At 41.6% G+C, this 25636-nt stretch overlaps 1 protein-coding gene across 1 annotated transcript in view; it reads left to right on the top strand.

Moving 5' to 3' along the window:
- Positions 1 to 23731, top strand: part of cfap57 (cilia and flagella associated protein 57) — an 85102-nt gene extending 61371 nt beyond the window's left edge. Inside the window, exons 19-22 of the mRNA XM_060829916.1 lie at positions 4790 to 4924; positions 9359 to 9502; positions 18670 to 18805; positions 23505 to 23731. Of these exons, the coding sequence (XP_060685899.1) occupies positions 4790 to 4924; positions 9359 to 9502; positions 18670 to 18805; positions 23505 to 23665 (576 nt within the window). The 3' untranslated portion in view covers positions 23666 to 23731. The remainder of the gene's footprint in view (positions 1 to 4789; positions 4925 to 9358; positions 9503 to 18669; positions 18806 to 23504) is intronic.
- The last annotated feature ends 1905 nt before the right edge of the window (positions 23732 to 25636 follow it).

The following is a 25636-nucleotide window of genomic DNA, read 5'->3' as shown; positions in this document are numbered from 1 at the left end:
TGTGCCCCACTTGGCAAGTTACCCAACCATCGCTGACTAAAACTAGCAACAGCGATATAAGTGAAAATTAGTTGCCTGTTTAATGCCCTCAGCTGGAGGGGAAGGCTATCCATGGTCCTCCTCACCATAGATTTGATTCTGAGGAGCTGGAAGGCTGTAGTGTACTCCATTAAAATCTCCCAATGTGGGAGCATATTACAATTCATCCTGAATATCTGAAACATTGATTTACTAGGGCAGAAATCCCAACCTGCAAGAAGGCAGTGGGAAGGGCAGGAGAATTTTTTTTATCAGACAGGAAGGTTTGTGGTGGAAATACCTCCCCTCTCCAATTTTCCTGCAATTACTTCTGGGTTAGGAAGGTTCAAGACAGCCATCCTGCCTAAAAATCAATGCAAGTGGCCATTTCACCCTGCTATTGCTACAAGTTACCTAGCCATGGGCAGGGATGTTTATCACATGGTCCTATCACGAGGAAGATCTTGGCAGGTAGGGAGATCCTCCTTGCCAACCGCATTGCCAGGTTTGTTTTTAGGTTAGATTAGATTTGATTAGATTCCCTACTGTATGGAAACAGGCCAAAGCACTTGTATGAGGAGCCCAGATTAATGACTCATAGACCAGAACTAGCCAACTCGGCTGTTAACCGGAAGGTTGGTGGTTTTAAACTATCCAGAAACAAAGGGCTTCCTTACTTCTGGCTGCATCATGGTTCAGTAGGGTATCACAGTGGCTAGCATTGCTGCCTCACAGCGTCAGTGTTCTGGATTTGATTCCAGCCTTGGGTGACTGAGTGGAGTTTGCACATTCTCCCCATGTCTGCGTGGATATCTGCTAGATATTCCAGTTTCCTCCCACATTCCAACAATGTGTCGGTTAGGTGGATTGGCCATGGGAAATATAGGGTTGGGGGATGGGTCTGGGTGGGATGCTCTTCAGAGGGTTGGTGTGGACCAGTTGGGTCAAATGGCCTGTCTCTACACTGTTTAAAAAAAGCTACTGTATTTTTTTCTTGGGATTACATCATTGATGTAAGTAGCAGTGCAATACTGTAAGCACCCACTGGGAATACTAGAGACCTGACTGTCTAATTTGCCAGCAGTGCTTGGGGTCAGAAAATTTAACCTTGCACCAGGATTTTGGGGGGAATTTTCCTAGCAATAGAAATAGGAAGTTTAAGATTAGGAAGTGAAATCTGATTGGGACTTAATACGGCAGATAATTCCTGGAAATGGCAGGATGATATGACTAGGAGAAAGTGAGGACTGCAGATGCTGGAGATCAGAATCGAGAATGTGATGCTGGAAAAGGACAGCAGGTCAGGCAGCATCCGAGAAGCAGGCGAATCAAAGTTTCAGGCAAAAGCCCTTCATCAGGAATGTCGATCCTCCTGCTCCTTGGATGCTGCACGACCTGCTGTGCTTTTCCAGCACCACACTCTCGAGCATGATTGGACTGTCCTGTGAAGAGTGATTGAGAAATTTGGTTTGTGTTCTCCAGAGTTAAGAATAAGAAAAGGTCTTATAGAAACTGACAATTTTTTAAAAGGGATAGACAAGATAGATAATGTTTTCACTGTCTATGGAGTCTAGAATCAGGTGACACAGTCTCAGAATCACAGGTTATGACTGAGATGTGGAGAAATTTTGTCACTCAAAGGGCGGTGAACATTGGAATTCTCAATCCCAGCCAGCTTTGGAAGAACACTGGGCCTATTATGGTTAGTTCTCCTTACGCCTAATATTTGTTTAGACGTGGGCGGCACGGTGGCACAGTGGTTAGCACTGCTGCCTCACAGCGCCTGTAGACCCGGGTTCAATTCCCGACTCAGGCGACTGACTGTGTGGAGTTTGCACGTTCTCCCCGTGTCTGCGTGGGTTTCCTCCGGGTGCTCCGGTTTCCTCCCACAGTCCAAAGATGTGCGGGTCAGGTGAATTGGCCAAGCTAAATTGCCCGTAGTTTTAGGTAAGGGGTAAATGTAGGGGTATGGGTGGGTTGCGCTTCGGCGGGTCGGTGTGGACTTGTTGGGCCGAAGGGCCTGTTTCCACACTGTAAGTCTAATCTAATCTAAACAGTCAGTAATTAACTTCAAGGCAGAGATTTACAGATTTCTCGTTAACAATGACATCAAGAGATGTAGGAATGGTGCAGGAAAATAGCACTGAGTTGCTGATGAGCCATGGTCTGAATAGTGGAGCAGGTTCAAGGGGCTAAATGGCTCCTGTTCTCATGAAAATGGGATAGCACTTTCACCTTTTCCATCCAGTGAACAGACTGCTCCCCGTGACCATTAAATTCCATTCCTTGTCTAAACAAATATTAGGCGTAAGGAGAACTAACCATAATAGGCCCAGTACCAGTGGCAACACCAGCAAAGGACAGAAGTAATCCTAAGAATGAAGAAACAAGAGCAAGAGTACCCCATCTGGTACGTCACATTTGCTCCATTGTTTAATATGAATATGGCTAATGGTTTGCCTCAATTCCCATTTTCCTGTATTATCTCCATATAACTTAATTTGCTTTAATACTGAAAAATATACCAACTATTTGGTCACTCATTGCTTTTCTGTTAGATAATGCTAATACGTACTTCATTTATTTGTGTTTACTCCTAAACTTGTTTTTAGGCAAAAGTATCAATCAATCCTGGTTCTGAAAATTTTATTTGACCCATAACCCACAGTCTTATCTGGAGAACATCCTTGATTTTTGCTACTACAAATATTAGAATCAGTTCTGAGATTCATTAACATCACTGTTAAGGTCTAGATTAGAGTGGTGCTGGAAAAGCACAGCAGGTCAGGCAGCATCTGAGATGCTCAAAATGTCAATTTTCCTGCTCCTTGGATGCTGCCTGACTGGCTGTGCTTTTCCAGTACCACTCTAATCTAGACTCCGATTTCCAGCATCTGCAGTCCTCACTTTTGCCATCACTGTTAAGGTGTTGACATAGGCTCAGAGTAGAAAATGTGTTGCTGGTTAAAGCACAGCAGGTCAGGCAGCATCCAAGGAATAGGAAATTCGACGTTTCGGGCATAAGCCCTTCATCAGGCTCAGAGTAACCCTCTTGCCTGAGTCAAACATTTGTTGGTTCAAGTCCTGCTCTGATGACGAGGAAATAATTCTAGCTATGGTTTAGTGGAATACTATGGGAGTCCTGTGTTACTGAAAAAGCCATCTTGCAGATGAGGCATTAAACCAAGTCCAATATGCACATTCAGGTGAAGATAAAAGACAATGACATTATTTTGGAGACAGAGGAATGCTCTTCACAGTGGCCTACCTAATATTTATTTCTCAACCACTATCTGAGTGAGTGAGTTAGTGAGTGTGTGCTTCAAAAGCAGTAAATTAGCCGTAATGCACAGAGATCATAAAAGCTCTGATAGTATTGCACATCTCTCTTCTGTCTATTTTCTCCTTTCTTTATTTGTTCAAATCAATTCAGAAAGTATTGTTGTTGTATTTGCCAAATGCTCTTTCACTTGTTAATTTTTTTTACTCTGAAGATGGTGATATTCTCATCAAAGTTTAAAAGTCTTTGCAAATTAAGTAATAAAACCTTCCATTATTGGATATCTATTTTGATCTGCTTAAATGCTGTACATCAGATGAAGAGGTATAAGGCAAGATGTTTATACAGAGTGAGCTAAATGCATAGAACTCTTCTCTCTGTCCTTGCATACTTTAAAAAAATTGGACAAAATTTTCTGCAGTATCCTGAAGACGGACTTTGAGATGCATTTTGGGGTGGGAAGATATGATGCAGCAGGAATTGTGAATATTGCATCTGGCCAACTTTGCAATGTGCTTCCATCTCCAGCAGTTGTTCCAGAGCCAATTTCTCTACAGTGATAGAACTTTGCCCACAGCGGGGTGAAGCCAATTAAACCACATGCTGGAGAAAGTCAATAAGATAAACTTTCACAGGCAGCCAAGAGGCAGTCAGAAGCTAACAGATGAATCTATAGCAGGGATCTTGATAATTAACTTTAATTTATTGAAAATGGGAAGCCTGTGGCCAACAGCAGACTATTGCAGAAGTTTTAACTTATTGCTGCCATTGACAGTACTAATGTTAAACAAAACGTTTCCAGCCTCTCCTCCTGCTTCAGCATTAGTCTTTCTTCAGTCTCAGCCACAATTAAGGCATCCAGGAGGTGGCCCTCACATCTTGACTTCTGATGGGATCTTGCAGCACTGAACTTGGCCTCTGCTCATTATTAACCATTTTCCAAAAGATTTCACAAGTGGGCACACTGCTGATACAGGCAAGATAGGGCCTAGAAATGCTAAGAACATTGTGCCTATACCTACATCATACGGTTTGCAGTGATTTAAAGAAGAAGCAGACCACCACTTTGATTTGATTTGATTTATTATTGTCACATGTACTGATGTACAGAGAAAAGTATTGTTTTGCATGCTAACCAGCCAGACCATACATTACATAAGTACATCATGACAAAAATATTTTTGAAGGGAAATTATGGATAAATAATGGTTGAGCCAGAAATATCTATATACTTATATGAACAAGTATACTTTAAAAATGGTCCCGAATCCTAAAATATTATGAATTGCAAAGGTTTTTTACCTCCTTGTCTAGACAACAAGCATATGTTAACATGAATACATAGAAAATGGAATTAATACATTACCAATATATTGCATTCATTTGCAAAACAAATCCAAGCATTCTAAATAAGCTTTTTAAATAGTTCCTCTCTCTTCTCAATCTTTGTCATTCAAGTTATTTAATGGTCTCCTATTACTTCATTTTCAGGTGCGAAGTGTAGAATCTATTGTCAAACATTTTAAGACTGATTTGTACAACTGTATAGCATTTATTCAGGAACCAAAGAAATTGAAAGATAGTGTGCGGCAACTGTATGAGAAATATGTGCCACAGTCAGAAGTGGTAAGTTTCTTCAGCTACAACATTTGCTTACCTATAAAGATCACTTGGTATCAAAGAGAAATTTATCCCCTTTACTTTCTCAAATAATGTAACTGTTGAAACTCCACTTTATCACAAAGAGAAATGACTCCTAGACAAATATGATGAAACTTTTTTCTCCTGTTGTGAGGATCACAAGATTTTAGCTCATTAGCTAACCCTAACTCAATTGTGAAACAATTAGATTCGACAAACCTCTTTCTGTTATATTATTTTCTCTTATGCACCTCAATTGCTTTTGATAAGTGCCCCACTTCAGGCCATGAAAAGATCAATCTGATTTTCTGTAAGATTTACTATTTGTGTTTAATGAATAAAAGTTACCTAAAGAGGATTTTCAGTTAATTTTATTTCTCCACAACACCTGCTACCTTAAAACTGTCATTAACTTTGCAGTTAGAAGTTTAAGCAGTGATTTGTGTGCTGCTATACAATTGCATTGGTGTGATGAAGCTGCTCCTTTAACAAGGTTCAGATGGGTACATGAATAGGAAGGCTTTGGAGGGATATGGGCCGGGTGCTGGCAGGTGGGACTAGTTTGGGTTGGGATATCTGGTCGGCATGGACGGGTTGGACTGAAGGGTCTGTTTCCATGTTGTACATCGCTGTGACTCTATGACTCTAAGGTAATGTAATCCTTGGCTTTTTTTCAGAGAGGTCGTAAATGACTCAGACTCCAAATTTAGGGCCAATTTGATAATAGCAAACAGATGGTGTCTCAGGCAGAAGCCTTTCAAGTTTAAAAAAAAACACTTATACAATGAAAGGGGAGTGGCCAGTTCTTCCAGCACAGCTTTTCTCTGGTTTGGTTTGTTTTTTGCTATAGTGTGGAAATGCTGCTGGACCCAAAGAAACAGATGCATGTTGATCTTTCTCTCACTTCTCTCCTGTAAGACCCTGTGTTTGATTTTACCTTTTGTGCCAAGGAGTGTTATGGGGATTGTTGCAAGTATTTGAAACAGACTCATTGAGTTGGGATTGTCTGTTGGGTTTTCGGTTAGGATAAGATATTCAGTATTCTGTTCTCTTTTGTTTGTGTTTAATTTGGTAATATTGTAAATAAATTCTGTTTTGTTTAAAACTAAGTGGGTTGACCAGCTACATTACTCCTGGAATATCCACTTTACACCTACCTAAACAACTAGCAAGGTTAGGGTCTGAACTACTTTCTTGGAATGTTTTGAGGGGGTCTGGCCTGGTCCATACATTGGTTAAAGATTGTTTCAGAAGCCACAAATTTGCATATTAGTTGAAATACAATTATTGAATACAATTTGTCGCAACTATACGAAGAGGGCTCCCTGCCCCCATCTTTTTTCACATTTCTCATTCAGCCACAACATTGTTTTCTTTGATTTGCACATAGCTATAATACTTTAATGAAACTTAGTTATCTAAATCAAAAATCATGGACAGCCAACTGCAAGAGTTTCTTGGGTGAAAGAGAGAGGAATATTATTACCTACTACCACCCCAAAAAAATTGAACTATGATATAAATACATATAAAATCATGTAATGAGCATATAAAGAAGGGATGCTTTGTAGGAATGTCTAATGCTGACAGGAAGGTGAAGACAAATTCATTTACAATTCCTAAGAGTCCTTTGGGTTGCAGGAATTAAAAGACATAAATTCACCCGTTTAGCTGCTGTTTTGTTTCATCAAAAATTCAAACCCACACATGTTTCCGAATTCTTGGTGAATGATTGAAATTCCAAGTTTCTTTTCATCAGTAGCAATTTGATATTGAGAGAAGAGCTTCTAGCATCTTTGCCCTTAGTGTTCATGTTGCTGTTTTTTCGTTTTGCTCAAAAGAAGCTACTGAAGGTGCATTTTACTTGCATACTCCAAGTCTAGCTTTATTATCTTTTTCAAACTGAATGCTTGCAGGTAACTTTTCATCTCTGATACATGAAGTTAATATGCAAGTGTGAGTGAGTAAAACTAGAGATGTGAATTTTCGGTTTCAGATCAACTTTAAAATTGTAATTCCAGGGCTACTGATTTCATATATTCCATGTGTCTTGCTGGGTCAGGTGATCACAGGAGTCATTTTAGATCAACAGTGTCCTTTTAACACCATTTTAAGTCCATTAAAGTCCAGATATTAAAGCCAAAAGGATATATGATTAGGAAGGGTTTTGAGGGATATGGGCCAAGTGCTGGCAAATGGGACTAAATTAGGTTGGAACATCTGGTCGGCATGGATGAGTTGGACCAAGGGTCTGTTTCCGTGCTGTACATCTCTGATTATAACACATTTTAAATGATTATGAATGTAAATGCTTATTTCAAATCAGCAAGATGTTCCTCCTCTCCAATTTATCATTTATATTGAATACGGTATATTCTATGTTTAAATGGATGTACAAATTTCAGAGAACACCATGCAAGCAGCTATTACTTGGGAACTGGAGAAGGCTATCTAGCCCATCGACCCGTCTCCACCATTCACTATGATCATAGCTGATGACCAACCTCTGTCTTTTTCCCACACCTTATATCTTTTATATTATTGATATTTAGAAATCTGTCAAACTCAACTTTAAACATTCTCAAGGATTGAACTTTACACAGTGTTCAGAGTTAGAGAATTCTGAAAGTTCACAAAAAAAGTCTCCTTCTATTGATTCTTGGTAGCTTTCTCCTTGTTTTTGAAATAGTGTCTGTTTATTTTAGACCCCCCAACTGAAGGAAACATTTTACCTGTGTCCACGCTGTCTATCCCTTTAGTGTTTTGTAGGTTTCAATGAGATCACCTCATTCTTTGAAACTCCAGAGAATACAGGCTCCCTTTGATCCAATCTGTCTTCATAGAACAGTCCTACCATCCCAGGATCCAGTTTGGCCCACTTATTGCAATAATATCCTTCCTAAGAAAAGGAAAACTTCATACAATATTTATGGCATGCTCTAAACAACTGAAGCAAGATTTTGCTACTCCTGTACCCCACTTCTTTTGAGATAAGAGGTTTCATGCTGTTACGACCTGAAACATCAACTCTCCTGTTCCTCTGATGCTGCTTGACCTGTTGTTCATTTTCCAGCTCCACATTGACTTTTCCATACCTGCTGCACCTGCATGTTCAGCTTCAGTGGCTTATTGATAAGTGCAGCCAGGCCTCTTGGCACTTTCTAACTTCTTACATTGAAGCAAATACTTTTCACAAATCTTCTTCCTTTGAAAGCAGATACCCCCTTCCTTACAGCCCCTATTCCTATCTAGCTTTGTGTCATCTGCAAATTTGGAAATCTTACATTTCATCCTCACATCCAATTCATTGATTATATATTGTGACCAGCTGGAGTCCAAGTGCACATCCTTGCAGAATCCCATTATTTACAACTTGCCAGCATGTGCATCATCCATTTGTTCCGACACTGTTTTCTGCTTTGGCCCCAATCCTTTATCTATGTTGGTACATTACCTCCTATCCTTTGTACTTGAATTTTGCTCGCCAACTTCCGGTGAGGGATTTTATAAAAGCCTTCTGAAAATTCAAGTGTATTATGTTGATCAACTCTCCTTTTAACTCATATTAATAACGTCCACAAAAAACTTCAAACTTGTCAAACATTCACCAATGCTGACTATGACCTATCAAATCATTATGTGTGTTTTTATCACATCCTAAATAATGTGTTCTAGCAAGTTCCCTTCTACTGATGTGAGGCTAGCAGGTCTGTAGCTCTCTACTTTCTCTGTCCCTCCCTTCTTAAATTATACAATCTCTACAGTGCAGATAAAGGCCATTCAGTCCATCCAGTCTGCACCAACTCTATGAAGATCATCCCACCCGGAACCACCCTACTCCTGTAACCCTACATTTACCATAATCCACCCAGCCTGTATATCCCTGGACACTACCAGGCAACTTACCATGACCAATTCACTTAATTTGCACATTTTTGGACTGTGGGAGGAAACCAGAGTACCTGACAGAAACCCACACAGACATGGAGAGAACGTATAAACTCCACACAGTCATTCAAGGCTGGAATCCAACCTGGGTTCCTGGCCCTGAGAGGTAACAGTGCTAAGCACTGAGCCACTGTGTCACCCATAAATAGTGAATTTAAATTTACTTTTTTAAATAGGTGACATTTGCTGCCTTCCAATCTGCCACAATCATTCCAAAATCAATAGAAGTTTGAAAGACAATCCACCAATACATCCACTATCTCCATAGCTACCACTTTTGACAATCTTAAATGTACAATATCAAGACATAGCGACATAGTAACCTTCAGTCCTAGTAATTTTGTCAACATAACTTTCAACCTGATTTCCTTCAATTTCTGGACGTCAGAGTTTAAATAAATCTAATTTACTTGGCACCTCAAATGATTTCACTATTCACCTATATTCACCGCTATTTGTTTTCTTTGCTAGTTTGAAATTGCGACTGTTGACTCAAACATTCAGAAGGAATTTGGACGACAAAGAAACCACTTGGAAAAAAGTATTGCAACATTGCAAAAGAAACTGTTGAAGGACACAGAAATTCACCGTGCTGACAATGTCCATATTATGCAGGTAAGGAATTTAGCAACTTGTATTTATGCACCTTTATTGGATCTTCTATCAACTGTAACTCAATGGATAGTTCCCTCACCTTTAGATCATAATGCTCCAGGCTAAATTCCCACTCCAGGCCTTGAGCACATTAAACAAGTTTAACTTTCTAATGCAGCAAAAAGGAAGTTCTGCATTGTCAGAAGTTCCATCTGTCAGAGGAGACTTTAACCTAATTCTTCTTTAGCTTGGATATATGGATGTATCAGACCCCTTGTCTAACATCCAGTACCAGATGGATGGAAATTACTTCCAATTAATTATTAGACAATGTCTTCAGATCAGTCACAAACACAGCTCCCCAGCTATCCTTCTCTGATACAACTGTGTTTGTATTCATCCTCAAAGTAATCTTTCAGCTCTTACAAGGTGGTAGGCAAATTATTGGAAAAAATTCTTAGGGACAGAATTTACTTGCATTTGGAAAAGAACTTATTAGGGATAATCAGCATGGCTTTGTGCAGGAGAGGTCTCGTCTCACAAATTTGATCGAGTTTTTTGAGCGAGTGACAAAGATGATTGATGAGGGTAGGGCAATGGATGTTGTCTACATGGACTTCACTAAAGCATTTAAGAAGATCCAGGTTAATAGTATTAATCTCTGATTAGCCTGCAAAATAAAACTAGAAACCATTGCCACCCCCTTAAACCACCAATTTGTCTAGCTATGCCACAATCCAGGCATAAAGCCTGACAGCACTCTGGACTGAAAGCTCATCAACCCCCAAGCCCTTCATGTATAACATCCATGTCTGCCCATGGCCAGCTCTGTAGGCATAAAGCCCATCAGTCCACTGGATGCCCACCAGTTCTCCAGGCATAAAGCCTGTCAGTGACCCTTTGGCTGCCCCCAGCTCATCAGGCATAAAGCCCATCCCCCCCGCTGAGCCAAGTTCTCCCAGGCATAAAGCCCATCAGCACTAGCCCCACATTTCAGGCATAAAGCCCATCAGCACTAGCCCCACATTTCAGGCATAAAGCCCATCAAAAACATTAAAATGTCATCCTTGAATGGAAATGGTTCCTATATTGCAGGCATAAAGCCCAGAAGATTAAATCTTGGATCACAATATCCCCAAATAAACAGCTACACACCAATTTTAAATTACCGGAGCTAAGAGGCATAAAGCCTTTTATGCATAAAGCATAAAGCCTAGAGGAGCAGCCGACTGCAACTTTCATTATAAAGCTCCCAAACAGGCTAGTAAAACCATTAAACCAAATAGTCTTTAGGGGGTGGCACGGTGGCACAGTGGTTAGCACTGCTGCCTCACAGCGCCAGGGACCTGGGTTCAATTCCCGCCTCAGGCGACTGACTGTGTGGAGTTTGCACGTTCTCCCCGTGTCTGCGTGGGTTTCCTCCGGGTGCTCCGGTTTCCTCCCACAGTCCAAAGATGTGCGGGTCAGGTGAATTGGCCATGCTAAATTGCCCGTAGTGTTAGGTAAGGGGTATATGTAGGGGTATGGGTGGGTTGCGCTTCGGCAGGTCGGTGTGGACTTGTTGGGCCGAAGGGCCTGTTTCCACACTGGAAGTAATCTAAAAAGATCCCTCATAGTAGGCTGGTCCACAAGATTAGTCACATGGGATCCATGGTGAGTTGATAAATTGGCTTGGTCATAGAAGACAAATGTAGTTATGGAGGTGTGCGTTCTCTCACTGGTGGTCTGTGACTAGTGGTGCTCTGCAAGGGTCAGTGCTGGGACCTCTATTTTTTGACATAGATATATAAATAATTTGGATAAAAATGTAGGAGGTCTGGCATTTTTAGAGAAGAGCAGGAGAGTTATCCCCCATGTCTTAACCAATACTTATCCCTCAACCACACAAACACGGATTACCTCATCATTGTCCCATTGCTGTTTGTGGGAGTTTGTTGTTTGAAATTTAGTGGCTGCATTTCTTACATTAGAACAGTGACTACACTTCACAACTGTCTAATCAACTGTGAAGCCCTTTGAGATGTCAGATGGCTGTGAAAAAATACTGCATAAATCTCACATTTTGCTTTCTAATAAACAATCCTGAGATGCTTCGTAGGAGAATTGCATGATGACGTTTAGCTTTATAAGGAGTTATTAGGGCAGAAATCCAAAAGCTTGTGCAGTGAATTAGGTTTTAACAACACTGAAGAAGAAATGAAAGTCAGAGAAGTTAGAGAGGTAAGAGAGATTTGGAAAGAGAATTCCAGGAGCTCAGGAACTGGCCACTCGTATTCATTATCACCACCAGTGCAGCAATTATAATCAAGGATTCTCAAGAGGCTTGAATTAGAGGAGTTCAGAGATCTCAGAGGTTTACAGAAAGAGATTATAGGGATGGGAAAGAACTAGTACATGGAAGGATATAAAAATGTGTATGAGATTTTAAAGGCATTGCATGTGTATACGGTTGAAATAAGTGAACAGATTTGGGTGTGATTTTGGATAGTAGGGTTTTGAGTAACCTCAGGGTTTACAATGGCAAGAACATGGGAGACATGCCATTAGTGCTTTAAAAGAATCAATTTGGGAAGCAACAAAGATAAAAGTTTCAGCAGAAAATCTAAGACAAGGACAGATATGGGACAGCTAATAGATGCCCCACTGAACTCATCTCTACCAACCTCGACACTGTCCTATCCCCCCCTAGTCCAGGAACTCCCCATATACGTTCGAGACACCACCCATGCCCTCCACCTCCTCCAAGACTTCCGTTCCCCGGCCCCCAATGCCTCATCTTCACCATGGATATCCAATCCCTCTACACCTCCATCCGCCATGACCAGGGCCTCCAAGCCCTCCATTTGTTTCCTCTCCCGACGTCCCCAACAGTACCCTTCCACCGACACTCTCATTCGTTTGGCCGAACTAGTCCTCACCCTTAACAATTTCTCCTTCGAATCCTCCCATTTCCTCCAGACCAAAGGGGTAGCCATGGGCACACGTATGCGCCCTAGCTATGCCTGTCTTTTTGTTGTCTACGTAGAACAGTTGATCTTCCGTAATTACACCAGCACCAGTCCCCACCTCTTCCTCTGCTACATTGATGACTGCATTGGCACCACCTCGTGCTCCCGCAAGGAGGTTGAGCAATTCATCAACTTCACCAACACATTTCACCCTGACCTTAAATTTTACCTGGAACATCTCTGACACCTCCCTCCCTTTCCTGGACCTCTCCATCTCCATTAATGACGACCGACTTGACACTGGCATTTTTTACAAACCCACCAACTCCCACAGTTACCTGGATGTCACCTCTTCCCACCCGACCTCTTGCAAAAATGCCATCCCATATTCCCAATTCCTCCGCCTCCACCGTATCTGCTCCCAGGAGGACCAGTTCCACCACAGATGGCCTCCTTCTTTAGAGACCACAACTTCCCTTCCCACGTGATTAAAGATGCCTCCAAAGCATCTCGTCCACATCCCGCACCTCCGCCCTCAGACCCCACCTCTCCAACTGTAACAAGGACAGAACGCCCCTGGTGCTCACCTTCCACCCTACCAACTTTCACAAAAACCAAATCATCCGCCAACATTTCCGCCCACCTCCAAAAAGACCGCACCACCAGGGATATATTTCCCTCCCCATCCCTTTCCGCCTTCCGCAAAGACCGTTCCCTCCATGACTACCTGGTCAGGTCCACGCCCCCCTACAACCCACCCTCCCATTCTGTCACCTTCCCCTGCCACCGCAGGAACTGAAAAACCTGCGCCCACATCACCTCCCTCACCTCCATCCAAGGTCCTAAAGGAGTCTTCCATATCCATCAAAGTTTTATCTGCACATCCACTCATATCATTTATTGTATCCGCTGCTCCCATGCAGTCTCCTCTACATTGGGGAGACTGCACGCCTCCTAGCAGAGCGCTTTAGGGAACATTTCCGGGACACCCGCACCAATCAACCACACCGCCCTGTGGCCCAACATTTCAACTCTCCCTCCCACTCTGCCGAGGACATGGAGGTCCTGGGCCTCCTTCACCACCGCTTCCTCACCACCAGATGCCTGGAGGAAGAACGCCTCATCTTCCACCTCAGAACACTTCAACCCCAGGGCATCAATGTGGACTTCAACAGTTTCCTCATTTCCCCTTCCCCCACCTCACCCCAGTTCCAAACCTCCAGCTCAGCACTGTCCCCATGACTTGTCCTTCCTGCCTATCTTCTTTTCCACCTATCCACTCCACCCTCCCCAGTCCCTGACCTATCACCTTCATCCCCTCCCCCACTCACCTATTGTACTCTATGCTACTTTCTCCCCATCCCCACACTCCTCTAGCTTATCTCTCCACGCTTCAGGCTCTCTGCCTTTATTCCTCATGAAGGGCTTTTGCTCGAAACATTGATTTTACTGCTCCTCGCATGCTGCCTGAACTGCTGTGCTCTTCCAGCACCACTAATCCAGAAGATAGATTTAGGAATATGATGGCAAGGATATAGAACATAGCACCAGAACAGGCACTTCGGCCCAAGATGTCTGTGCTGACCATGATGCCATTCTAAAATAATCCTATCTGCCTGCACATAGTCCATATTCCTCTATTCTGTGTCTGTTCTTGTCTCTGTCTGAATGTCTCTTAAACATTTGTTATTATGTCTATTTCTACCAACTTCCCATTCCAGGCACCTGCTACCCTCTATAAAAAACATCTTGCCTCCTATATCTCCTTAAAAGCTTTCCCCCCTCGCCTTAAAACTACGCTCCCTCACCCTGTCCATGCCTCTCAATTTTATATATTTCTATCTGGTCACCCTTCAGCCTCCATTGTTCTAGTGAAAGTAATGCAAGTTTATCTTTATACCTGATATACTTTGATCCAAGTAACATCCTGATAAAACCTTTTTGTATCATCTCCAAAGCTTTCACACCCATCCTTTGTGTTGCGATTGGAACTGCACACAATACTCCAAATGTGGCCTTAGTAAAGTTCTTTATAGCTGCAAGATGACTTACTAACTTTTATACTCAATAACTACCCTTTATCTTCTATGTCCAAGCCAATTTTATATCCAATATACCAACTCACCATGGATCCTATATGACCTAATCTTCTGGACTGACTTATCATAAGGGTCTTAAATGTTTTAGTAAAGTCCATGTAGATAAAATTCATTGCCCTACCCTCATCAATCATCTTTGTCACGCCCTCAAAAAAAACTCAATCAAATTTGTGAGACAAAACCTCTCCTGCACAAAGCCATACTGATTATCCCCAACAAGTTTCCCAGCAAATGTAAGTAAATCCTGTCCCTAAGAATCTTCTCGAATAATTTCCCTACCACCATGAAAGGGCTGAAAAATGATTTCAGGGTTGAATGCAACACCAAATATACTTGAGATATAGTTGTCTCGGAGAAGGATGACTAAGGATCAGTGTTTGTGGCAAATCTGAAGACATTACCTTCAAACCTCCCAATATTTGATTTGATTTGAAAATTGGAGGTGAAGGTAGAGAGATGGTGATGGGAAGTGGTTTCAGAAGATAGCAAGCAGTAAAGAAAGGATATTTCTCTAACAGTGAGCAGTTTGCACAGGTGAAAGCAGGATGTATTAGTGCATTGTGGGGACCAGCTAGATCTGGCAGTGATCAGAAGGCAAAAAATTAAACAGTTGGGAATGAGACAGTGTAGTTGCAGAAAAATTGGGGAAGAGTTTTTTTAAATCAACAGCAAATATAGAGTTAGTATGTTTTGGAGAGTGGAAGCAGGGTGCAGGTGATGAGTGATACATAAAACAAATAAAGAAAGGCCTTTTCTGTGATTGATGCAAGGGAATGGCAAAGTAATATGAGATGCAAAGTCAGAGGAGGGGTCATGAATGGGGCTGAGAAGCTTACATGAAGAGAGAGATTAAGGGATGTAAAGATAGTGAACTCAGAAGAGTGAAAAGGATGAATTACAATGAGGGATAACATCACGTAGGACAAGAAGTCACTTGGTGCAGATGTTGGGGAAACAAAGCAGTAAAAATAGTTTGTTGAAAAACTGGCATGCTAATGGGACAGGACTTTAAACAAGTGTTAAAAGGAGTGGAATCAGTGAATTGCTATATGTGTCAGATTATTGCATTAATGTAGAAAGAAATGGCTGTTATTTTTACTTTACAATAATAATTTAAGCTGTTTTTGGGCCACCTCTGTAGCTTTTATCAGTTTGAGATTATTCAATGACCTTAAGGTTCCGAATGGTTGCAGTTTTGCATTTTCTAGGAGGTAACATCAATTTGCCCTCTTCTTAAATTTTCCATGGAAGATTCAACATCACCATCATTATGGTGATGTACCTCTTAGGGAATCTAGGATGATAGTCTACCTGGATCTAACCATTAATCCATACATGAATTTCATGCGCTGGTGAGTGGATGCATCTAGAACAGAGAAAAGTACAGCACAGAACAGGCCTTTTGGCCCACAATGTTGTGCTGAGGTTTAATCCTAATGTAAAATATAATAACGTAATATACGCACCCCTCAACTCACTGCTTTCCATGTGCATGTTCAGCAGTGGCTGAAAAGTCCCTAATGATTCTGCTTCCATCAGAACCGCTGGCAACGCATTCCATGCATTCAACTCTCTGCGTAAAGAACCTACCTCTGACATCTCCTCTATACCTTTCCCCTAATGTCTTAAAACTATGACCCCTCGTACCCATCAATCCTGCCCTGGGGAAAGGTCTCTGGCTATTGACTCTTTCTATTCCTCTCATTATCTTGTATACCTCGATCAGGTCTCCTCTCTTCCTCCTTCTCTCCAGAGAGAAAAGTCCAAGTCTTTTCAACCTTTCTTCATAAGGCAAGCCCTCCAGTCCAGGCAGAATCCTGGTAAACCTTCTTTGCACCCTCTCCAAAGCTTCTGTATCTTTCCTATAGCAGGGCGACCAGAACTGGACACAATATTCCAAGTGTGGCCTCACGAGGGACTTGTAAAGCTGCAGCAAAACCTCGTGGCTCTTAAACTCGGTCCCCCTGTTAATGAAAGCCAAAACACTATATGTTTTCTTAACAACCCTATTCACTTGGGTGGCAACGTCGAGGGATCTGTGTACTTGCACACCCAGATCACTCTGTTCCTCCACACTACCAAAACTTCCTGTCTTTAATCTTATATTCAGCATTTGAGTTTGACCTTCTAAAATGCATCACTTCGCATTTATCCAGGTTGAATCCATCTGCCATTTCTCAGCCCAGCTCTGCATCCTGTCCATATCGCGCTGCAACCTGTTTGAACTCTTTCATTCTTCTGTCCCTCTTGTGACTATTCATAAATAATTACATGGACCAATATAGAGGAACATAGGATAGAATTGTATAACTTATCTGATTTACTATCTAGTTAAATTAATGATTGAAAAATTGAATGTGATCTAATGTGGGTGTGTTATCCTTCCCATGCAGTTTTGCTGTTTGCACTGGGCCCAGAATATTATTTACACTCAAACATAAGAAGAAAATCTGCTGGTTATACTGGACATATTCCAGTTAGAAGTTACTGTGTAGGGGCAGAGATGTGAAATAATTTAGACCTGCACTTTGAGACTGAGCTCTCATCAGTATTGTATGTAAGTCAGATAGTCAGTGGGCAACAGGAACTTGGGGAAGCACTGTAAGAACCTGATCCATTTTGGTTTCCTAATTATAACATGATCAGCAAATTGTTACTGCAAGCCTGGACCCTGTTATCCCTTGTTTTTTAGGAAATAGGGAGCTGGGTAAGTTATTGAATATGATTGGCCTGCAGCAACACATTATGAAGGAGGGGTATGTGGGTGAGAGAAAGAATGCGAATCAGCAGCAGAAACATTATCAGGGCTGTGGATAGTATTTTGGACAGGATGTTATACAATCACAAACATATTAACTGTTACTTTACAGTTCAAAACCATAAACTGCTACCTTAAGAAATTAGATTAGATTTCCTACAATTTGGAAACAGGCCCTTCGGCCCAACTAGTCCACACCGACCCTCCAAAGAGTAACCCACCCAGACCCAGCACTTAACACTATGGGCAATTTAACACGACCAATTCACCAGACCTGCACATCTTTGGACTGTGGGAGGAAACCCACACAGACACAGGGAGAATGTGCAAACTCCACACAGACTGTTGCCCAAGGCTGGAAGCAAACCTAGGACCCTGGTGCTGTGAGGCTGCAGTACTAACCACTGTTCCACCATGCCACTCCCTTCTAAACATCCAACCCACTGACAACATCTGTGTTAAATGTCCAACATCCAGGCCTTGTTGAGCAACAATTTTTGTTGTTAAATGTTAGGAAGACTTCAACAAACTTCCCATTTTGAACCTGATCTCTAACCACTGTCTCAGTCTCAGGCAGTGCTTGCAATCTCAGCAACTTATGATCCCAAGATCACCTTCTGACTTTATAGATGGAGGGAAAATATTATGAGGGAAGGCTGAGAGACTTGGGTCTGTCATTGAAAAGAAGGCTAAGAGAGGATTTGACAGAGATGATCAGAGGATTAGATAGGTTAGGCAGTGAAAGTCTTTTTCTTAGGATGATGACATCAGCTTGTACGAGGGGGTGTAGCTACAAATTGAGGGATTTAAGACAGATGTCAGAGGCAGGTTCTTTACTCAGAGAGTGGTCAGGGCGTGGAATGCCTAGTCTGCCAATGTAGTTAACTCAGTGATATTAGGGAGTTTTAAACAATCCTTGGATAAGCACATGGATAATTTTGGGATAGTGTAGGGTTTAAGTTTAGGTTAGTTCACAGGTCAGCTCAACATTGAGGGCTGAAGGGCCTGTTCTGCACTGTATTCTATGTTCTATGTTCTAGATATAATCTTTCTCAACCTTTTCAGAGATGCTATTAAAAGATTCTGTCTCTGTAATATCTCTCATCTTGCCTTGGTCTAACCGCTGCTGAAACCATTTCGACCAGTAGACATAATTATTCACATTATCCAACCTCTGTAAAATTCAGCTCAGGTGAAAAAAAGTGAGATGTTAGCAGGATGGCCTGAACGTCTACAATATTATCAGTTTATTTTGATATAAACCATAATTTGTTGAAAAGGCCATTATAAGTGATGTGACTATTATTATTATTATGCATCATCAATACTGCCTGTAAGGACTTGACCAGAAAGAACGAATGATTGGTAACTTTCTTTTCTCAGGAAAATGTAGCTCTTATCAAGGAGATTAATGACCTGCGGCATGAGTTGAAGGTTGCTCGAATAAAGGGGCATGATCTGGAAGTAGCTCTTGGAACTCTTAAGAAGAATAAGAAACCATGTGCTGTTGAATTTAAAGGTAAAATATTTCAATGGCATCTGTAATTCACGGAGAAACAGAAAATAAGGAAGTTTAGAATAAGCAGTTTATTCCATGTGTATAATCTCGATGAACCAATCTTGGGATCTCTATTGAATTAGAAATATATCTACCAATATTCCAATAAAGGGCAGCATGGTGGCTAAGTGGTTGGCACTGCTGCCTCACAGCGCGAGAGACCTGGGTTCAATTCCACCCTCGGGCAACTGTCTGTGTGAAGTTTGTACATTCTCCCCATGTCTGTGTGGGTTTCCTACAGATGCTCTGGTGTCATCCCACAGTTGAATGATGTGTAGGTTAAATAATTGGCTATGGGAAGTGCAGAGTTACAGGGATGGGGTGGATCTGGGTGAAGTGCTCTTTGGAGAGTCAATGTGGACTTAATGGGCCAATGGCTTGCTTCCACATTGTAGGGATTCTGTTATTCTATGAATATTCAGACCAATCTTCATTTGATAGCATTTGGGTGGAATAGGAAAATGTTACTTCAAAACCCAAACCCATTGAACCTTGCAAAAAGATTTAGGGTAGTTTTTCTGGCCCTGGAGCTATTGCATATCCTTGGTAAGGCAAATATAGGAAAATCAGGAGTGAGGAATTTTTTCACTTCAATAAAAGACATCAAAACAACTCCCTGACTAGTAATTAAAATGAGCAGAAAATTGGACAGGCCCTGTTATGAGCTTTGGCTTCTCTGTGCCCCATTTTCCTGACTAGGAAAGTCTACCCCTATGTGTGAATTTGAATTTTCTTATTTGTTTAAAATATTGGAGTTAAAATTCCATGGGAAATGATCCTAATGGTCCACTTCAATTATATCACTTTTCAAAGTTTTCCATTCCATCCCAAAGTTACAACAGACTATTCGGAGAACCCTGTGAAAATTCCCTTCCATTACATCTTACAAAGACTGCCACCATGCTATTACTAACATGTACCAGCCTTTCTTTTGAAAGAGTAACTGATACAATGTACAAGGGAAGATGAGCATTCTATTCTGAAAATTTGTTGTTAAAGGACAAAATTAGAATCAAACCCTCCATATTATTTGCATTTATTTCGAGTTCTTATTACAAACACAACACTCCCAACCCACACTCACTGTGGCTATTTATAGGAGCTAAAGTAATGCCCACTTAATGCCTACACTTATGTATAATTAAATGCAGTAGCTAGCAATGGGCAGAACTATGGGCATAGGATTGGAGATAAATGCCCAAAAAGTGCAATTAGGTCAGGAACCTGTCATCCTTTCACCCACTTTTGGGTTGATCCTCATCATAGGATCCCTCCAGTATGGAAACAGGCCATTTGGCTCCACACTGACCCTCCGAAGAGTATCCCACCCAGACCCATTCCCCCTAACCAATGCATCTAGCCTATACATCCCTGAACACTATGGGCGATTTAGCATGGCCAATTCACCTAATCTGCACATCTTTGGATTGTGGGAGGAAACCCACACAGACACTGAGAGAATATGCAAACTTCACACAGATAGTCACCCAAGGCTGGAATCAAACCTGGGTCTCTGGCACTGTAAGGCAGCAGTGCTAACCACTGAGCCACAATGCCACTCTAGGATGGGCTTGGAGGTCAACAGGCAACTCATGTACAACTTTAAGGGAAGTAATTGAAGTGTTCAAGTCAGAGTCATAAATGTACAGCATGGAAACAGACCCTTCGGTCCAAGCCGTGAATGTCAACCAGACATCCCAACCCAATCTAGTCCCACCTGCCAGCACCCGGCCCATATCCCTCCAACCCCTTCCTATTCATATACCCATCCAAATGCCTTTTAAATGTTGCAATTGTACTAGCCTCCTAGTCATGTGAGTTTCTCAAAACGGAGAACTGTGACCAGTGGTGTTCCACAGGGATCCGTGCTGTGACCACTGTTGTTTGTGATATACATAAATGATCTGGAGGAAGGTATAGGTGGTCTGATTGTAGATCATGAACTTTTGTTTGACCTTGCACTTTGACTTTAACAAATCAGCACATAAGTTCCTCAAGCTCTCTACGTTTCACCAGCTGCATGAGGTGACAGCACATAGGCTACGCTAAATTAATGAAAGTGGTGTACTAGGAAAGCTTTAAAAACTAAAATTGTGTTCATGGACAGTCACAGTGAAATGCTTTCAGGATTCTTACTGGTTGAATTAAGATATTACGTGTCAAATTCAATCTTTAGGAATTTCTTTCAAATGCCTCAAAGTATAAGCATCCCTTAGTCTTTAATTCCTTGCTGTCAGCCTTCAGTGCTACATGAGAGCAGTTTGCACAGCAGTAGGCTGGATCTCTGTTGAACAACAAGAGAACCACCACAAGCAACAGTACCAGGAACAGCAGGGCCAACAGCAGTACTATTTGCCTCTTTGTGAGCCACAGCCATTCCAGGGAGCAGAAGGTGTGGACTTTGAGATCCATCTCCAGAAATTAAAACCTCCAACCTGGATTATACCGGCAAAGGGTCAGCTTGCTCAATATGTTGCAAGTGTCAGTGCCTCAGGAGGTGCAGGTTTTCATAGCAGATTGGTGCTACCATCCACCATTCCTGGAACAAGGTTTATTTTACTGTAGTTGTCATGTTCCCATTACTGAAAGGCCACTGTTCCCTGCAGAGAATTGGGACATGGCACTTGAAAGTATAATTCCCACTCACCTTTCCTACCTTCTTGAGGTCCTAGATCTCTTGGTGCACTGTTCCTTTATTGAAGGGATCAAACTTTTGCTGCTGACCTTTTTGATCTCTTATGATGCTTTTTTGATTCTTGATTTAATTGGTTGGCCACTTTCATTCTAGGGAGCTATAAACTCATTCTGCAGCAAACCCTCCAAGTAAGAATGAGAGACCCAGGAAGCAATCTTTTCAGGTCTCCTCACCATTCCAGATGCAACCTCATCTATCGAGTATCCGCCTACTCCACCAACTTGTCTATGTCATTCTGGGTTCCACACTATCCCCCTCACAGTTTACAATTCTCCCAAGTTTTGCGTGTTCTGCAATTTTTGAAATTGCTAAGGTCTTATCAACACACCAAGATCTTGATCATTAACGTACATCAGGAAAATCAGAATCCAATACTGACCCCTGGGTAACTACATCACAAATTTTTCTCCAGCCTGAAAAATATCCATTATTCTCTTTTCTGTCACTTGGCCAATTTTGTGTACCTGCTGCTACTGACCTTTGTTTTCTATTACCTATAATGTTCCTCACATGTCTGTTGTGTGGCATAATATCAAGGAGCAAATGTCAATGTCATCTGCAAACATCCTGATTATACCCACCACATGTAAGCCCAAACCATTAATGTATACCATAGATAAGGACCCCAGCAAAGAGACCTGTGGAAATCCAGTGGGAATAGTCTTTCACTTACACATATATCCGTCAATCATCACCCTCTTTCACAATCATTTTTGGACCCAACTTGCCACTTTTCCTTGGATCCACTGGGTTCTTACTAACTTGGCCAGTCTGACAAGTGGAACCATATTGAAAGCCTTGCTAAAGTCCATATAGACCACATCAAAAACATCATCCTCATCAACAATCTTTGTTACCTCCTCAAAATTTGCAAATTCAAAGTTTCCTTAACAAATCCATGCTGACTATCCCTGATTAATCCATGCCTCTCTAAGTTCAGATACATTCTGTCCCTCTGAATTATTTCTAATAACCTCCCTATCACCTGGTGTAAGACTGTCAGGCCCATAATTTCCTCACCTCTTCATTCCTCCCTCTTTTAATAATGGGACAATGTTAGTTGTCCTCCAGTCCTCTGGCTGAACTGCATTTGAAAGTTACTGCCCCTGATATCTCTTCCCTTGCCTTCTTCAACTGTCCAGTGAGTTAGGAATCTATATGTTTATCCACTTTTAAAAGTTGTGAAATCCACCAGTCCCTCCTTTCTTTTTCTATGTTAATTTCTTCTGTTATTTCACAATCATCTACCCTAATGTCTAAACCTGTCTTCCATTGTGTAGACTGGTGCAAAGTATTCATTGAGGTCTGTGCCCACATCTTCTGGGTACACACACACATTACCTCTATGGTCCCTAATGGGTCTACTGTTGAGTCGGAGATGCCGGTGTTGGATTGGGGTGTACAAAGTTAAAAATCACACAACACCAGGTTATAGTCCAACAGGTTTAATTGGAAGCACACTAGCTTTCGGAGCAACGCACCTTCATCAGGTGATTGTCAGGGTCTACTGTTGCCATAGTTATTCTCTTGCTCTTAAATATTTATTTTCTAAAAACAATTTAGATTTTCTTTATTTTACCTGAACTGCTTTCTAATGCCCTCTCTTGCTTTCCTAAGTTCCTTTTAAGATCCCCTTGAAATGGTTATACTCCTCTAGAGACTGCCATGTTGAGCCCTCAGTATCTGCCATAAGCTTCTCTTTTTTCCTTAATCCTGTTTATGTCTCAAGGCTGCTGTGTCACCTCCATTATGACCATGACTATGTTTCATAAAATTATTTAATTGTTGCAATGTGCTTTCCTACATCCTAAGGTTGCACTGTACCAATGCAAATGTTTTGTCTCTTTCACTCACCTCAGTTCAAGGGGAAAAGACATACATTTGTTTCTCTGCATATGGAGGAAGCGTTCAGTAACTGTATATTGAATAAAGGGACAAACTATTGGTTTTGTTTTCTTTCCCCAGACAATTGCTCTCGGAATGCAGTCACACGTCTTAATTTTGATCATGAGTCGGAACGGATAATTGAACTTCAACAACTGGAAATTAAAAGGCTTCGGGAACAAAATCAAGCAAAGGAGGATGCCTACCAATCTGCTGGAATATTACCTGCACTTACTACCTAATTAACGTTTCAAATATGTGAGAACCTAGCACAGAATGTACATCTTCCCTTGTATGCACACAATGAACCATCAGCACAATTTCTAATGAATTATGCTTCATATTAAGTTAGTTTATTTTCTCCTTTCAAAAGCTGCTCATCTGCTGAATAATTCAATCTGTTTGAAAACATTGAACTCACCAATATTTAAAGGGTATCTTATTAAACTTATACAACATCTGTGTTCCATTAAAAGAAAGTTTCCCAATTAGTAGGATGCTTCACTTACCGTATTTGTTCAAATTAGATTGTTCATTTAAGCAAATTAAATCAGTAATATTAAAGTAGTGTGTTTAGAGAGTTTTTATCATTTTTGATTAGAAGGCGGGGAAGGCTGATTATACGACTGACCATGTGAAATTGAAGAAGGTGCAACACAGAAAACAAATGTGAAAGTTTGGATCGATAGTTAACAACGAATTAAAGCAACTGGATGTTGCATGTGCTACTCTTTCCTGTGTTAACGTCTGTACCTGCTCAGCAGTTCCCTCTGGTGGAATCTTGACATCTTCAAAATTTGTCTGTAGCTTATTTTGTGTGGCGACATTGTGAGCTGGACTTTCACTGCAATATATGAAACAGTAGGAAAATCTATTTATGTGTCAGCAATCTGTCTCCAGCGGTAAATGAATAAAAATTAATTTTTCATGGGGGTTGAGCCCTTAATTGAAATTTAAATTGATTTGGGTCCAATTAATGCTAATGAGTATGGGAATGGAGATGAGTCAGATGGAGAGGGAACTCATTCAGATGCCCACAGCTGACTGAGACTGCTGTTTGTTTGTGCCAAAATCTTTCACTGCACGTCAGCAAAGTGAAATGTCACTGTGGAGCCAGGGAAGGTAGTGGCCTCGTGGTTTTATGGCTAGACTGTTAATGGAGAGACCTAGGTAATAGTCTGTGGACCAGGTTTGAATCCTGCCTTGGCAGATGGCGGAATTTGAATTTAATTAAAGAAAAATCTGGAATTAAGTGTCTAATAATGTCCATCATCAAGATAAGCTCATCTGATTCACTAACGTCTTTGAGGGGAAGGAAATGTCTGGCCTGGTCTGGCCTTCATGTGACTCCACAGCAATGTGGTCGACACTTAACTGCTCTGGGCCATTAGGGATGGACACTAAATGCTGGCCTAGCCAGCATCACCTTCATCCTGTGAATGATTAAGTAAAAACAGGAAAAGGAGGTCCACTTCCGAGTAATTAGCAGGAGAAATCACCTTGTCATACAGCAGCATTTCTGTTCTTCATTATTTTCCTCTCCTTCCAAATCCTTCTCCGCTCCTACCACCGGCACCTGTTCTGCCACCCGGCAACACCCATTTCCCCACCCACCCTCATCTCCATTGCATTTTCTCATTAAAGTTTTACTATCCTCAAAGTCTATACTTCGTGAAGGGCCATGTTATGGAGACTGCAGCAGACCACCATAATAACTGAAGAAGGCTATCATAGTGTGCCACTTGATGCACCAGACATTGGACCCAGTGTCCTCTGAACCAATCACAATTGGGAAACCGAATGTTGTCCAACCTCAGTGAAGAGAACATCTGACCTCTGGGTGTTGCACTGATGTGCAGCTATTTATGCAATGCCATGGAGGGCACAGATGTCTGTGACCTTCTGCTTGGGTAACAACAATCACCATTAGCACGGATACTGTTATGCACTGGTCTGTTTACCTTTTCCTGCAGATCCTGGATTTCCAATAGTTCCTCCATCATGACCCTCATCTCTCTCTGGTTTCCTGGTGCCCAGAGCTTAGCCTTTTTTATGCAGGCTGCTGACCCCATCTCCAATTGCCTTGATTCTGAGGGCACTGTCCTTCTTTCCTGATCTCACACCTTGCGCCAATGCCCTTGGAGGGTAATGAGTCATGAATTGGCAAAGTTCTTAATGTTGGCACCTCCTCCTATGACCTGTTTTGGGCTGCT

This window comes from Hemiscyllium ocellatum, chromosome 9 (assembly GCF_020745735.1).
Source record: "Hemiscyllium ocellatum isolate sHemOce1 chromosome 9, sHemOce1.pat.X.cur, whole genome shotgun sequence".
NCBI classification, from domain to species: domain Eukaryota; kingdom Metazoa; phylum Chordata; class Chondrichthyes; order Orectolobiformes; family Hemiscylliidae; genus Hemiscyllium; species Hemiscyllium ocellatum.
This window is presented reverse-complemented; position numbering and strand designations above follow the sequence as displayed.